The 17,155-nt window shown below is 39.3% G+C and overlaps 1 protein-coding gene across 2 annotated transcripts; it reads right to left on the bottom strand.

The window, feature by feature from the left end:
* Nucleotides 1-214: 214 nt before the first annotated feature.
* ankle2 (ankyrin repeat and LEM domain containing 2) lies at nucleotides 215-16,938 on the bottom strand. 2 transcript variants are annotated; one of them, XM_084413440.1, is made up of 13 exons: nucleotides 16,673-16,938; nucleotides 14,353-14,820; nucleotides 13,546-13,740; nucleotides 13,092-13,285; nucleotides 11,702-11,890; nucleotides 10,608-10,730; nucleotides 10,441-10,513; nucleotides 7,852-8,021; nucleotides 7,634-7,740; nucleotides 6,696-6,886; nucleotides 4,386-5,232; nucleotides 3,202-3,333; nucleotides 215-2,331 (listed from the first exon to the last, which is right to left on the bottom strand). In XM_084413440.1, exons 2-13 carry the CDS (start codon nucleotides 14,798-14,800, stop codon nucleotides 2,085-2,087), a joined length of 2,916 nt encoding a protein of 971 aa, XP_084269566.1. In that variant the 5' UTR covers nucleotides 14,801-14,820; nucleotides 16,673-16,938; the 3' UTR covers nucleotides 215-2,084. The 2 variants fall into 2 exon arrangements, with proteins under 2 accessions (XP_084269566.1, XP_084269565.1); XM_084413439.1 differs by lacking the exon at nucleotides 16,673-16,938 and adding an exon at nucleotides 15,893-16,034.
* Nucleotides 16,939-17,155: the final 217 nt, after the last annotated feature.

The following is a 17,155-nucleotide window of genomic DNA, read 5'->3' as shown; positions in this document are numbered from 1 at the left end:
TTTTTAACAAATAAATGCAGAACAGCATAAGACACTTCTTTCAAGAACATTTAAAAAAATCTTACCGACCCCAAACTTTTGAAAAGTAGTGTACCACCAAATATAATAATAATAATAATGTGAATAAATTGGTATGTGTAATGCACCAAAATGAAATCTAAATGTACTAGTTTCCATAAAGGTTGCTTTTTCTTCTACAGTCAGAGAAAGTCAGTAAAGTTACAAGACTGTGCACTTTATTTATCGTTCGTCAATAGAACATCAAATACTTTCCTTTAACGTATACTGTAATAAAATAGGACTAGAAATGCATGCAACGTAAAAGGCCAGGACAACAAAAATAATTAAATTCTCAACAATAAATTGCAACTCATTTTCAATTCACCAGTGTTGGCACTACAAAGCATCGTTTAACAAAAAGTAAGGCTGGCATTGATACAACACTAGCAATAACTAAACTGTAAACCTTTTTTTTTCTTTTCTTACAATCGCATTTTAGAGGTATTCAAACACTGCATATGCCAATGCTACTGTACTGTATTTTATAACAGAGAAAACAAAGGTCTATTCAGCTTGTATGTGATCAGTGCATTTGTCATGCACTGAGGAGCCACAGGCCCTTCCAAACAGATCATAATCAAAGGCACTAAAGCTTTACGAAGCAATGATCGACAGGCCAGCACTACACTGAGAACGATGGGCACCGAAGAAATAGATCACATGATCTGAAAGTACCACAGAGGATGTTCTGAACTCATTTCCTTGAGATATTCATCACATAAAACTGAGCTAACTGGAGATTTTCTGCTTTTGCGCATGTAGCTTTGATTTAAAAAATGACTGTCAGGGGTGAATCGTTTGAGATCTGCCAAAATGGGTCCATTTCAAAAGCCAATGAGAGAATCACATTGACATGATCAAGCGGTGAGGTTGAAACTTTGTCCGTCGAAGATAGGATAGGAGGGACATGATCTTTGAACATTTCCGAACACATTTAAAGTGCACTTACAACACTCTGGATTCACAATCAAGTCTTACAGCTATTATGACATTTATGTAACAAGATAGAACCGACTTGCCATCCGCACTCGTTATCGATCATAACCAACTTTGCGTGTTTGAACACGGTGCGGCTCAAACGATGCATATCTTTACAACAAAGTCTCATCTGATGCTCATGATGAATTGCATCAAAATCCAAAAAGAATTAAAAGTGCAAACAAATACGTACATAGAAATGATAAATCACATTTATTTAACTTAAAAATAAAAAAAGGGGAATATTTTGCACACTTTTTTCCCCCAACACATAAGGCTGCAATTAACACTGCAGGAATAAACGCCTGCTTTCGAGATTCAGAAGTAGGTCTTTCCTTTAAGAAATGTAAGGCAGTTCTCCAATTAAAGAATAAAAAATAACTTCTGGCAGTCAGTCGACTTCCCCCCTCCCCCCTCCCTTAAAAACCATTAAATACCCATTAAAAAGAGCATTTTGTGCTACTGACAGTTAACTAGCAAAAATAATTAAATAATTTACTACTACATTATTTTAATTTAGCTCTGGGTTTCTGTTTAATTCCCCCCCCATTTAAATGACTGTGTTAAGCGGGAAATTTTCCATTAAAGACACAGCTTTGTAAATCCACAGATGTTTCTCCCAAGCACGCGCGCACACACACACACACAGATAATAAAGAAAACAGAAAATAAAAAAAAAACAAGATAGAAAAGTCCATCACAGATCAACATACTCTGTGTCATACACAGACGTACCGCGAATATATATATATATATATATATATATATATATGATGACTCAAAAACCCACAGGAGATGTGCATATTATTATTTGAGCTGTGTTCTATGACCCAAGGAGCACTCAAACTGAAGGACGGCCTGTTGCGAGATCCTATCTGCGGTTTGCCCGGCACTAAGAACCCAGTTAGAGCGGATTTCATGGCTTCCATTATGACATTGTTCTCCTCTGTGATGTTCCATCCCACGCTGGATTTAGTTACTTTTGTTATTTCAGGTACTAATCAGTAGAAATTGGCGGTGGGGTTGGACGGGATGGAGAGCGCTTGTTAAATGGGGGCGTCGCCGAAATGTTTTAGCCGGATCCGTTGGATGTAGCTGACAGGGCTGTAGTTTGAATGAGCGGGACTGTAAGAGTGTGCTGGGCTGTAGCGTCCGGGGCTGCACACGTCCGGTGAGCCCATGTGACGAGCTGGGCTGAAACGGCCCGCGGAGGACAGCAAACCACTCGCTGGAGAGACAGGGGTGACTGGGTGAGCCCTGAAATGGCTCTTGTGCATTGCAGAAGTCTGCCAGCTGAAAACATAAATACAGATCTCTTAAGTGTACATAAATATGTCACAAGATGCTCTCAAAATGGATATATAGAAGTCTCTTTTGCCACCAAAGCTACATTAATCTAAACAAAAATATAATAATATAAATAATAAATATTATTAAACAAAAAATAATATATTATTACAATTTACAATAATGGTTTTAATGTTTTAATATATTTTAAAATGTAATTTATTCATATTTTTATAATTTAAAATGTTTGTTATCATCAGCCACTACTCCGGTGTCACATGATCCTTCAGAAATCATTCTAATATGCTGATTTGGTGCCCAAGAAACATTTATTATTATCAATGTTGAAAATTGTCTTGCTTAATATTTTCGTGGCAAACGGCTATTCAATTTTTCATTAGGATTTTGTGATAACAGAAAGTTCAAAAGAACAGCATTTATTTAAAACAGAAAGCTTTTGTGACATTATAAATGCCTTTACGGTCACTTTTGATTAACTTAATTGATCAATGAAACTGATCTTTCTGAATAAAAGTATTAATTTAAAATAAACTTTTGAATACTCACCCTCAAGTTGTTCCAAAACTGTATGAGTTTCTTCTGCTGAACACAAAAAGAAGATATTTTAAAGAATGTTGGTGACCAAACAGTTGATGGGTCCCATTGACTTCCACAGTATTGAAAAAAATGGAAGTCAATGGGGCCCATCAACTGTTTGGTCACCGACATTCTTTAAAATATCTTCTTTTGTGTTCAGCAGAAGAAAGAAATTCATATAGTTTTGGAACAACTTAAGGGTGAGTAAATGATGACAGACTTTTGGTTGAACTATCCCTTTAAGTACACAACTTTCACTAGTGAGCCACACATACATACCTTTGCATTTCTAAGTGGGAGAATGCCTGAATTGTGCTCTTCCATTTGTGAATGCTGGGATACTTCAGAGGGTCAACATCTGTAACTCCTAAAGCTGACAAAACCTCTCTGTCCAAATTGCTGGGTGAATCACTGAAAAAGGAAAGAAAGAGGGAATGTTTGAAGCCAAAAACTCGATCTTTTCATTAATTGTAGACAGATTCTAGCTCCTAGAATATATTAGAATGGAGCATAACTAGAGAAGTGTATGGGAATTTTCACACATGGTACAAAATAGGACCTAAAAAGATTTTTGCCCCCATTCCTTTTTTTAACAAATAGTGAGTCAAGGAGGGTTTTTAACCTTCAGAAAATAACCACAAGAGCTCAATCTATACAAGGTTTTACATTTTTGTAACTTCTCTCGCGGTACACACAAACAGGGCTGGGCAACAAACTCAAGCTCCTCTGGCATTTATCTTCAAAAATTCTCGTTTTAGACTTCTAATTCGTGGCCTCTTTTTTGTTTTGCTCTATCCTCTGCGCTTCCGCGTTCATCAATACATCATGCGTCGGGTCAGAGGTCACTCTCCCGCCGGAACTCGACTCGCGTACGGTCGTTACCGGAAGCCAGTGATTAAGGTTTATGAAGTATGAAGTTATAAATATAGATATTTTTCTTACAAAAACAGATCGCTTCGCTTCAGAAGGCCTTTATTAACACCCTGGAGTCGTATGGATTACTTTTATGATGGATGGATGCACTTTTTTGGCTTCAAAAATCGAAGGTCCCATTCACTCCCATTATAAAGCTTGGAAGAACCAGGATATTTTTTTTTATATAACTCCGATTGTGTTTGGCTGAAAGAAGAAAGTCATTTACACGTAGGATGGCTTGAGAGTGAGTAAAGTATGGGATAATCACAGCGCGTTGAGTTCTCTTTTGCGTTTTTAAAATCATTTGAATGGTTAAACTGACAAGCCTTAAAAACATGAAAATTATAAACTTTCTAGAGGAGGCAGCACTGGCCCAATCGTTCAGATAGTTGATTATAGTTTTAGGGGGTCTGGAACCACCCCTGAAGTGTACTACAAAAGCCTTAATATTTTATTCCACTATTTTTCTAGTCTAGAAATCACAATTTAGACATTCTCTGATACCGCTGGTCGCTGGAAATATCAAAGTGATCATTGGCTCCGCTCACCCTTCAATGAAGAGTCTTTTCGTCACTCTGGGAGGGGTCCGCAGTATGAAGTCCTGAGAGCTGTCAAGTGATCTGTAAGAGCTAGAAGACCCAGAGGAGCTGAGGTCTCTTCCCCCATGATCCCAGGACTTTGACCTGGCACATATTGTGCGCTCACCCCCTGAAGTCTCTATAGTCTGTTGGTTCAGAAGTTCTAACCTCTCACTGGCCAGAAAGAATTCATCTGAACTTGCACTGGACCTCCCATCTACTTCATTTCTTCTCTCCACTCCATCCTTCTCAGCTGCCCGTAACACAGACGTCCTGTCTTTCTCAAACACAGAGTCATCTTCTGAGGACAGCGAGAGGCGGCCCAGTCCGGAGGTGAGCTCTGTGGCCTGGGTGTCTCTGTGGCGTTTCCCTCCACTCCTCCTCCTCTCCCTGTTTGTCCTCTCTGGCTCATCCAGCAGAGACATCCTCTCAAACTCAGCCATTAGATTTGAGATGGGTGACAGCATGCAGGAATTAGAGGAACCGCAGATGCGAGGGGACATTTTGTCCCCGTTTGGTGTCCTGTCCCCGGGGCCCTGTTCGCACAGGCCATTTTTACTGCTGGAGATCAAGGATTTCTCAGAGAGCAGTAAATCTTGCTCTGCCGCTGCCTCTATGAGGTCAGCGCTGTGGGAAACTGGTAGGATGTGAAATTCAAGGCCTCCTACCGCCCCCTGCAGGCCATCTTTGGAGCACACAGAAGAAATACTGGTGAGTGCAGCATTCTGCCTGTTCTTGATCTCCTCCAGGCTGATGTCATCGCCCTCATCCAGAAATGCCCCCACAGAGATGGAGTTGCAGAACTTATTCAGTTTGCCTGAAATTTAAAAGAGGACATTTCATGGAGTGAAGGATTTCCTTTGGTCTTTGAAATCAAAAAGTTTTCCCCAATATATAACTGCTCATATATAACATTACAATAAAATAATTTTACAAGCAAGCCAGTCACAATTTACACATAGAAAACTTAAAAGTACAGTAGCAAGCAATGATATGCATTTTGTAATTCAAGCAGTATAATTTTGTTGTGTGTGTGCATATCTATCCATCCATCCATCCATCCATCCATCTATATATTATATACAATATACATACACACACACATACACACAGTACACACACACACACACAGTACACACACACACACACACACACACAACACCACTATTCAAATGTTTGGATTTGTTTTTCAAAAATACTGTTATGCTCACCAAGGCTGCATTTATTTGATCAACAATACAGTAAAAACAGTAATATTGTGATATATAATAAAGTTACATTCATTTACAAGATAATTCATGCATCCTGCATGGGAAATTATTTTTGGTTATAAAGCTGATATTAGAATAGAACTGCATGTTGTTTAGGTAGCAAAGTTCTCACCAATGCCTATGGTAACTTTACAGTTTAAATAATACAAATAACATTTTGACAAAACAAAGAGGTTTTATAAAATAATAAACCTCACATTTCAATGTAATAAAAGATTATCCACGTTATATTAAAGTACCCTATTATGCTATTTGAAAGGTTCGTAATTTTGTTTAGGAGGTCTCCTACATGCATTAAAGGTATAAAACTAATGTACAACAATTTTCTCATAATTCACCTCATTTCTCAAAGAGTCTGAAAACAGTTTGAAGATTCAGTCTCTCTAAACCCCTCCTCTCTGCAAGCTTACTCTGCTCTAATTGGTCAGATGGCCCAGGCTGGCGTGTGTTGGAAACAAAATGCCTATTACAATTTCTGAATTTCAGCTCCAGAGGCTTCCTCAGCATAAAACCGATCTCTTCTAGGCCTCAGCTACAACTACAGTGTTTGAGAGCAGAGCGAAGTACACCATAGGCAGGAATTATGCACATTTGTTACGGAGATATGTAATGGGAAGTGAGACTGGAATCACTGGCTCGTTTCAGCAGTTCAGAATTGATTCTTTCTTTTAGAAGACAATAACTTTATTTGTTGTGCACTTTGATCTTAAAAACTTTGCAGATCTTTTACCTTCACAAACAGCTATATTACACACTGCAAGAAAGGTAATATTCAAAATTTGTCTGAACAAAAACGGCAGATGGCAGATGCAAAATGTACTCTCTGACAGTAGGTGGTGCTTATGGAAATGTAGAAATACTCAAAGCTTATGGAGGAAAGATGAAAAGAAAATGCCATCAAAACTTTTGTGAAGACAGTCAATTCACAATAAAAACTGAATGGCCTATTTTAATCAGAACAGCAAATTTGCCAAACGTCTGCAGGTATGTTAAGAGTCAGTGGTCTTACCAGGAGATGGGGTTTTAAACCTGTTGCTGGTTTCATTCTCTCCAGCCTCCTCATGAGCGCGCTCCCTGAAGTCCTTTTTACTGAGGTATTCTTCAAGCACTTTTAAGCCGTCAGATGACTGCAGGTCCACAAAACTATCCAGGAAATCCCAGTACTCTGCCCAGGGATGACCGAGCTCATGGGCCAGATCTCTGCTCACAGACAAGACAGCAATATCTAATCAATGCTCAGTTCTCTATTAATGCCTAAAGAACATGAAATGAGTGTAATGTCTAGCTTCCTTCAATTATGGCGCTTTTCCACTGCATGGCACGGTTCGGTGCGGCTCACTTTGGCGCTTTTCCACTGCATGGTACGGCTCGGTATGGCTCTCTTTAAATGGTACCACCTCTGTTGAGGTTCCAAGCATACTGTACCGATACTAAAATGTGACGTGAAAACACTACACATCACTGATTGGTCAGAGAGAATAGTCACTACCAGGGTCATTGGATTTGCAACACGAGACACCAAACCCGCTAGATTTAAATATTCAGCAACAGACACCGCAGTATTATTTGTTCGCACAATTTTTATTAAACAACTTGCTTGAAAAAAAAAAAAAAAAAAAAAAACTTGAAAAAAGAAATAGCTGAATCGTGGTGACTGGTCAGTAGAGAAGGTGCAGACATTCTTCTCGTTGGTAGCCGAGGAGCAGATCCAGCGAGAGCTGGATATTGCGACCAGGAATGAAAAGCTTTTTCAGCAACTTTAACGAGCAGTCTATAATCCCACCCACTTTGAAGCGGCACTAAACTGCAGTGGAAAAGCAAACCGAGCCAAAACGAGTCGAGCCGAATCGCACCACGCATTGGAAAAGCAAAGCGAGCCGAGCCGTGCCACGCCGAACTGAGTACCATGCAGTGGAAAAGCGCCATTATATCTTAGTTAGCACTGACCTGCCAACTCTTTCTGCCCCACGGTCTGGGTCAGACTTTAAGATGTTGTGGAAATGGTCTGCCCGTTCTCTGGGAGGAGTCTTCCACACCCGTCTGAACTCATCCGCCTATAACACAATGGTTTTCATTTATAGACAAATTTGATTAGGTCATAACACTAAACATCTGTTGAGTCTGACAGCACAAAACTAATATACTCTACAAATAAAAACACTTACTTTAGATGGACTTAAAGGCCCAGCAAAGGCTCTGACTGCCATAACTGGATCCTTTGGGCTTCTGGGTAACCGTGGTGACAGGTTTTCCATTGGCTCAGGGGACCAAGGTGCACCAATAACAGGCTGGGAGGAATTATCAGTGGCTCTCAATAAGGGGATGTATAACCGATCTGTAGCCAATCAGAAACCAATCAGGTGTTAGGACATGGAATGCAACTAATGTAAATTTTTTAAATGTATTAATACACAAGTATATACCAGCGGTATTCAAATGGCAGACCGGGGTTCTGGAGCCCTTGGTTCCATCCGGACATAATTGCGCCATAAACGCACTTTTGGTCGTTTACATATATTTACATCCTCTAGAAATTTTATCTAGAGCCAAACACACTTACAGTGAGGAAAATAAGTATTTGAACACCCTGCTATTTTGCAAGTTCTCCCACTTGGAAATCATGGAGGGGTCTGAAATTGTCATCGTAGGTGCATGTCCACTGTGAGAGACATAATCTAAAAAAAAAAAATCCAGAAATCACAATGTATGATTTTTTAACTATTTATTTGTATGATACAGCTGCAAATAAGTGTTTGAACACCTGAGAAAATCAATGTTAATATCTGGTACAGTAGCCTTTGTTTGCAATTACAGAGGTCAAACGTTTCCTGTAGTTTTTCACCAGGTTTGCACACACTGCAGGAGGGATTTTGGCCCACTCCTCCACACAGATTTTCTCTAGATCAGTCAGGTTTCTGGGCTGTCGCTGAGAAACACGGAGTTTGAGCTCCCTCCAAAGATTCTCTATTGGGTTTAGGTCTGGAGACTGGCTAGGCCACGCCAGAACCTTGATATGCTTCTTACAGAGCCACTCCTTGGTTATCCTGGCTGTGTGCTTCGGGTCATTGTCATGTTGGAAGACCCAGCCTCGACCAATCTTCAATGCTCTAACTGAGGGAAGGAGGTTGTTCCCCAAAATCTTGCAATACATGGCCCCGGTCATCCTCTCCTTAATACAGTGCAGTCGTCCTGTCCCATGTGCAGAAAAACACCCCCAAAGCATGATGCTACCACCCCCATGCTTCACAGTAGGGATGGTGTTCTTGGGATGGTACTCATCATTCTTCTTCCTCCAAACACGTTTAGTGGAATTATGACCAAAAAGTTCTATTTTGGTCTCATCTGACCACATGACTTTCTCCCATGACTCCTCTGGATCATCCAAATGGTCATTGGCAAACTTAAGACGGGCCTTGACATGTGCTGGTTTAAGCAGGGGAACCTTCCGTGCCATGCATGATTTCAAACCATGACGTCTTAGTGTATTACCAACAGTAACCTTGGAAACGGTGGTCCCAGCTCTTTTCAGGTCATTGACCAGCTCCTCCCGTGTAGTTCTGGGCTGATTTCTCACCTTTCTTAGGATCATTGAGACCCCACGAGGTGAGATCTTGCATGGAGCCCCAGTCCGAGGGAGATTTACAGTCATGTTTAGCTTCTTCCATTTTCTAATGATTGCTCCAACAGTGGACCTTTTTTCACCAAGCTGCTTGGCAATTTCCCCGTAGCCCTTTCCAGCCTTGTGGAGGTGTACAATTTTGTCTCTAGTGTCTTTGGACAGCTCTTTGGTCTTGGCCATGTTAGTAGTTGGATTCTTACTGATTGTATGGGGTGGACAGGTGTCTTTATGCAGCTAACGACCTCAAACAGGTGCATCTAATTTAGGATAATAAATGGAGTGGAGGTGGACATTTTAAAGGCAGACTAACAGGTCTTTGAGGGTCAGAATTCTAGCTGATAGACAGGTGTTCAAATACTTATTTGCAGCTGTATCATACAAATAAATAGTTAAAAAAATCATATATTGTGATTTCTGGATTTTTTTTTTTAGATTGTCTCTCACAGTGGACATGCACCTACGATGACAATTTCAGACCCCTCCATGATTTCCAAGTGGGAGAACTTGCAAAATAGCAGGGTGTTCAAATACTTATTTTCCTCACTGTAATTCAAGCCCTTTCCGCAGTGTGCGTTGGTTCTCTCTCCCACTTAAGATGTAAAGTGCCACATTAAGAGCTGCGGTTATTTTAACAACAGTAGCGGGAACACGGAGCAACAAAATAGATTTTATCTGTCATACAGACAGATGACTCGACTGTTTAACTAAACCAGCTTTGTGACGCCTTTAGACTTTTTTTTTTTTTTTTACCATTATTAATCAGCATACTAAGAGCATTTCATGATAAACAATGTTATAATTTGGAAAATGATTTAGAGGTGAAATTACTAGTTAACGGTTTTGTGCTCATGATGAGAGTTTTGATTATTCAATTATGAACGTTGTTTGTTTTTAGTATAACTTTGAGCAATAATAATAGCCTGATAAAACCTGATCTATTCAGATTTAGTTGGGAGAAATAGACAACATTGCTTTAGCTCTCGCAAGGATTCTCATCTTTTACTAAGTACTACGGCTGCTCGATGGAAATGTTTAACTGTTCCAAAAAAGTATTATCCTCCACTGGGAAGGAAATATAGAGAGCGGACCTCTTGGAACTTTAATTGCATACCCCTGGTATATACCATCGGCTTACCTTCTAAATATTCCTTTATCTTCTGTTTGACCTCCTGAACTTTACCCTTTTCTTTCATTCTTTCACAAATGACCTAAATTAAGGGAATACAATGGATGACTGATAAATAAGCTTTGATAAATTATGAAATCCTCAGCATGAAAGCTATTGCATCAGGTTTGCCGTACCTCAGAGGGTTTCTGGTTGTACTTGTTCTTGCAGTTCTTGTCAATGTCTGGATGAGAACAGAGTATGTTCACCACCTCTGGACAGCCAAATTTACACGCAAAGTGGAGAGGCGTCTCAAACCCCTATAATACACAGGATACAGCATTCAGTTGGCTCTCCCTAGACAGCTACATAGACAGCGTATTACATATCATATGTCACATATCAAAAAAAGATGTTCAAAACATTGGCATCAAAATGTTGGCTTTTAAGATATCGTCTTTGTCAAATTCTGAGGCAGCACTGAATGTATTGTCCACACAAAAGGCAATACCACAATGCATTGTGAAGTTTTTAATCCAAGATGGAAACTTGGACTTTTTTTAAATATTTTAAAATATTTTATTCAGAAACGATAAATGCCTGTAGGAACAAATTTTACACAATATTTTTGTGCTTATCAGAGTATGTTCACGTAATTACCAGATAATAATAACCCAGATGTTCTACTCTGAGCTGTTCACATCCTCAGACTCAGAATTATGCGTTTCTATGGAAACAATATTAACGTCAAAATGAATACATGTATCATGTCATTTATACAACAAGTAACAGTTGTTATGCAAATGCTTTTTTGGTAAACTTTAAAAAATAAAGTTTATTTAGTATGACATCAGACATAAGTTATCCAACTCTTTGCTAGATACATCAAGGTTGTTTTGTATGTCTTGTTTATTTTCAGATTAATAAGTCATTTACTGGAATTTTTAAAAAGAAATATTACGAGATTACATTCGACTGCTGAAGCTAGTACCATTTTCAGTGTTTCTGCAGTTTATTACCAGTTGGAATGTCGCAATTATGGCAATGCTGACATTGCACACCTATTGTATATATAGTATAAGTTAATGACTGTGTGAGTGACCATTAATGGAGATGATGCCCATTTCAGTCACTATTACACTACTATAGACACTGCTATAGTTAGGAATCTGCCTTTAAAGGTAACCAGCAAAAAAATAGCACATGAATGTAGAAGCTGCTACCTCAACTCTCATGTTACAATATTATGTTTGAACAGTTAAATAAATACAGATTAAGAAGTAACACTTACAGCTTTATCTGGCGTATTGAGGTACAGGTCTACGATATACCGGATGCGTTTCTGCAGCATGCTCTCCTGGTCATCTGGGTACATGAGACGCATGAAATCTGGGTTCTCTAGAGTGTCCAACAGGATCTGAACAATGCCTGGCTGGTTCTCCTTCCCAGCCACATGCATCACGTTATACCTGCAGCCCTCCTGCAGTCACATTTACAGTAGAGAAACATTTCAAATAACAACATTCAGAGACTTTAAAGGGGTCATATAATGGTACATGCACTTTTACAAGTTGATTGTACTGAAATGTGTGTAGGCAGTGCCTGTACACAAAATTCATCATAAAATGATAAAATCCATCCAGTGTTGAAGACAACCACTGAAGACGCAGTGGCTTAGTTTTGTTTTCGAAGGGAATATTGCCCACGATCAACGTCAATGCTTTCATGTTTGCGCGAATCATTTCACACACCAGACTGCTCGAGAGTCAGTATAAAGCTGGTTTTGCTAAGAAGCTGCTCCTGAAAAAAGGATCGATACCAACTATTCGTGTTCCTGCTGCACCTCCAAAAGAAGAAGTGAGTGTAACGTTTTATTAACCTTTATATTAATATTTATATTAATCTTTGCAAATCGCTTGCTGCACGCTTCACGATGAATGCGGCCATTTTTACACTCAGGGTACGTTACGGCATGTTTTCTATGTACGACGTTCTCGATATAATTCATAATCCCACGTTTATAATGAACAACGCGTTATGGTTATTGTGTTAACAAACGGTGTACGCACAGAACAGGGGCAGGGTGAGCAAAGCTCATTATCATTTAAAGACACATGCACTTAAACAGCGTGCTGAAAACAGAGCTGTTTTTGACCAGGTAAAATTAGTGTTTTCGTACAATACTAATGAGAATTTTTAATTAAAGTATATTACAAACTTTTAATTTAGACCCTAAAGAATCATATTAGCTTGTACAAAAATGGCATTATATGACCCCTTTAAAAAAGCTGTTATGAATACAAAGAAGAACATGCTTAAAGTCGACATGAAACAGAAGTTGCGATAGTACATACTCCAAAGAGAAGAGATCTCATTGCCAGAGGGAGGGGAAGTTATTTTGATAAAAAATTGAGGGCATATGAATATTTAAACAAAAATAAAAAAGTGCAATACATGGATAAAACATTTATAATAAATACTGCAATGTTCCATGAAAAAAAGAACATAAAATTCTGATTTCATATTGACCTCAAAAGCATAAAGCATAAATAACTTAATATTAAGATACAAGGCCAGTTTCAGACTTTAAACTTTGCAAAGAAGCCAATAGCTCACCATATCAAGTGGAAAAAGTGCCAAAACAACTCCATACAATCCGATCATGGTACAAAAGTGCTCACCTGGACAACAGTTGGGTTGTCCCCTGACCCGATGAGATAACGAGGGTTGCTCCAGACCAGCTCAGAAAAGGCAATCTCATCTCCCTTCTCCACGGCCTTCCTTAGCTTGGCCGTCAAATCTTGTGTCCGAGGACTTTTAAAACTGTTTGCCTTCTCCCTGTTGATAGTGTCCGCCTCCATCATAGATGGGTGGTCTGGTTTGGGGAATTTCACACACACACACACACACACACACACACACACACACACACACACACACACACACACACACACACACACACACACACACACAAGGTTACAGATCATAATTAATGTATAACATATTTTTTACTATATTATATATAATTTAAAATGTACATTTTGAAACGTGGTTGAAACTAATTAAAATGTATAAATAAAATACAATGATTTTTCAAATGGGCATTACATCTGAACTAATGGAGAGGTTCTTCACCTTTGTTAAACACCAGGCCAGGTTTGACGGGAGAAACACAGAGATTGCTTTTACTAGGCGAAGGGTAGTAGTCACATATGCCTTTGGCAAACTTCTCAGCATCCTCACGATTGGAGAAAGCTTTAAACCGAGCCCCCTTCATCATTTTAACGGCCTGCAAAGCCTCTTTCTTATCCGTGTACACATGGGCTCTCTCTACAGCGGCAGACGAAAAGAAAATCAGTCTTAGACCAACATAACAGTACAATAGTCTTTTACAGATGACTTAAACCTAACAACTCTACAGTATTAGTGCTAATAACTAATTACAGAGGGTACAAAGAACTCGATGCAGACTTTCACAAAACGTTTTTTTAAGAAGCTACAAACACTTTAATTCATCAAGGATGCATTAAATGTATTAATCAAAAGTGACAGTAAAGACATTAATCATGTTACAATACATTCCATTTCAAATAAATGCTGTTATTTTTAAGGTTTCTTAAGCACCAAATCAGCATATTAGAATGATTTCTGAAGGATCATGTGCCACTGGAAGACTGGAGTAATGATGCTGAAATGATACTCACATCATTCTCTTTCTCTGAAACCTGCAAACTGTATTCGTCGGTTCTAACTCTGGTCAACCGCTATAGAGTGTTGCTATAGAGCACTGCAATTATTTCTCATTTGCTAGATTACAATCAAATGGACTTCCCCACACATTTTGCATCTATCCTCTGTGTGGCATTTCTTTTTTCTATCAGATGTGCAGGGCCACGCATGAAGGAACATTGCTCATAGGGAAGTAAAGGTAAAACTGCTTACCATTCCTAGCCAGTACATCCTCCCACAATGGACACACCCCATAGAAGAAGGTGGGCGACACCAGTGCAGTTTTAGAGGGAGTCTGTGCCTCCAACTGTGAATTCTCCACATTACCGGGGCACAGCGTTCCGCTCAGAGCTTCCTCCTCCGGCGGGTTGAGGCCCATGCCGTACCCAAAATCTCCATCGTCGCCTATGACCGGATCTGGGGTTGCTGATGTGGCACTGGGTGGCACTACACTCCCAGAGCCTTCCAACGAGGCACTGTTCCCACTGCTGCCGTCAAGCTCAGTAAGTCCAGCCTTCTCCACTAGAGTCCTGGCGAGCTTGCGCTCAAATATGGCTCTTGTCGTGGCAGTGATGGGGCCACACTTCAAGTTGGCTTTAATGATCTCCTCCCTCAACTCGTCAGCAGTGAGACCCTTCAACCTGCTCAGGACCGCGTCCATGCTTCTGCTACTTTGGCTACCTGATTATAAAAATAAAAAAAAAACACATTTTGGGTTACAAAAATAAATGGGTATGAGCAACCCATACCAGTTCAGCGCAAATTAAGATAGAGGTTAGGGTGTAGTGTAAGGTTAGTATTTGTTGTAATATTGACCAATGAAATCTTTGAAGATAGTATAACACAGGTAGGGCACTTCATGTAATGTTCTGCACACACTACTAGTGGTTTAAAGAAATAATTTGCTTCCTTCTTTTATTGCCAAGCTATCACATAAAATATGCATGAGGAATAAATGCAGACTGAATATAGTACATAATATAGTGCTTGAAATCTTTGTCAGAGGCAATAAAAATGGGCTTTTGATGACTACAATGAATGTGAAATTTGGTAAGGAGCAATAAAAGACTAATAATGAAATACTTAGAAACCAAACGCATCATTAAAACAGCACTGTGAAACCAAAAAGCACATTTTGGTAAATAAACAAAACAAAACAATATTCCATAAGGACAATCCCGCAAATATGAAGTGCAGTTTCACTAGAAGCACCGCAAAAACATTTGTGTCCATTTCTAATATGTTTGGTTAAAATCTATGTAGCAATTTAGAAGACACACTTCCCTTACTTTATTAGATATGTATAGAAAACGCAACGTCCATGCTTTTTTCAAATCAACACCGAAAACAAAAGTTCTCCCAATATGACATATGACACTATTGAAATAATTTACTTCCTTCACATTTATGAAACGCGGTATGACGTCACTGTGCGTCATCGCGGCGGTTAAACTGACAAGCATAAAGCTCCTTTTACATTGTTAAACATCAAAAACGAGCGACATTGAAGTGCAGCTGCTCAAATCGTGTCACCGGTCACGTTGGAACTAACCGCCTCTAAACCTCATCCCCTTTGAGGCAAGCATGCGTCTGCATTCTGCAACATATAAAAAGTTTATTGAAACCGAGGCGTCACGCCCAAACTACCACCCATTGTAGTTTTTGTCTGTATATTAGATAATCATGATTAATGGAGATGACAGATCAGAACATGGATGATGAAAATATCACCCGTGATTTTTGCAACACTTACCATCTATCAGCTGAACAGTGATTCCGTGCGTGATGTGAAAGCGCAAACGTGCATGTGTGATTTCTTAAACGTGTATATGAGTGTGAATCAAGCGGACGCTCTGGAAGGGTCGCATTGTTTACAGCTCGGTTTGCGCATGCGTGTGGCACAGCCTGCGCCTGCTCAGTACGCCGGGCAGGGTTCATGTGTTTCAAACGCCGGTTGTGAGTCGGATCTTTGCTAAGAATCGAATGAACCGGTTCACAAAACCGATCTGTTCAACTAATTTAGGGCTGGAAATGGTACATTCAAAATTAGATTAAAGATACGCATTTATATTTCTCCACACATTATGTCCATGCGAATCAGTATTTGCAGAAATGTAAGAAAGATAAACACAAAATGTTTTTGTAATGATTACCCTGAAATAGTTTTACAATTATTTAGCCATTTTTATTTTGTATTTTATTCTATACAAATTTATCAACAACAACATGTAATGTGCGACGCCGGGATGTCAGAAATTCCACCATTACGTAAAGGAATGACAGAATTGATTGATACGATTACGAACTGTTCGAAAGAACCGATTCGCGGAAGAGTCAGACTTCCCATCATAATCACATATTAAAAGTCAATGCTCTGACAATGACATCCGACAATATAGCAATTATTAATATCTTCACGTGATATTAAACGTTTGACGGGTTGACTTAACTAATAATAAAGACAAAAAGATAGATAAGCTGTAGAAGTGAGTGATTCCTCAGCCTGATAAAAGAATATAAATATTAACGTTACCTCTGCTTCTGTCTTCAAGTATATGAAGGCTGCGGGTGGAGGTGGGCTGCACACCAAGAGCTCCTTACGTTACATGCTTAGTTTCCATACAGCCATGCCTATTGTCACTTATTGTGGCAGAACAGGAACAAATATGTCGCGCTCGATAATGGCTCGTTCTATTCAAGAAAAGCTATAATAACCATGCACAACTGAAAATATGGGGTTCTCAGAAATCACGATAGTTGTTTCAAATTAACGCCTGGGCAGAAAATGTGCCTCCCGGAAATCTCTCTCGCTCGTTGTATCTTTGCTTGTATTTGAATTGGTTTAAGCAGCGCTCCCACGTGTCTACCTCGTGTAATTTTTATAATAACATAATGGAAGCTTTTTCCGCAACGGAATAAAATATAAAACGATAACGAATTTATATCTAGCAATTCTGATTTAAAAAAGTCCGAATTGTCAGATATAAACTAATGCGAGGTATATTACGCAATTCTG

Source organism: Rutilus rutilus (genome assembly GCF_951802725.1).
Source record: "Rutilus rutilus genome assembly, chromosome: 7".
NCBI lineage: Eukaryota > Metazoa > Chordata > Actinopteri > Cypriniformes > Leuciscidae > Rutilus > Rutilus rutilus.
This window is presented reverse-complemented; position numbering and strand designations above follow the sequence as displayed.

Coding starts and splice junctions, on each gene's coding strand:
- ankle2 (XM_084413440.1), bottom strand. CDS start 14,800: ATGGACGCGGTCCTGAGCAGGTTGAAGGGTCTCACTGCTGACGAGTTG. Junction 13,741..14,352: donor GGATGTACTGGCTAGGAATG/GTAAGCAGTTTT, acceptor CTGCCGCTGTAG/AGAGAGCCCATGTGTACACG. Junction 3,334..4,385: donor AAAAGACTCTTCATTGAAGG/GTGAGCGGAGCC, acceptor TTCCTTTTTCAG/TGATTCACCCAGCAATTTGG.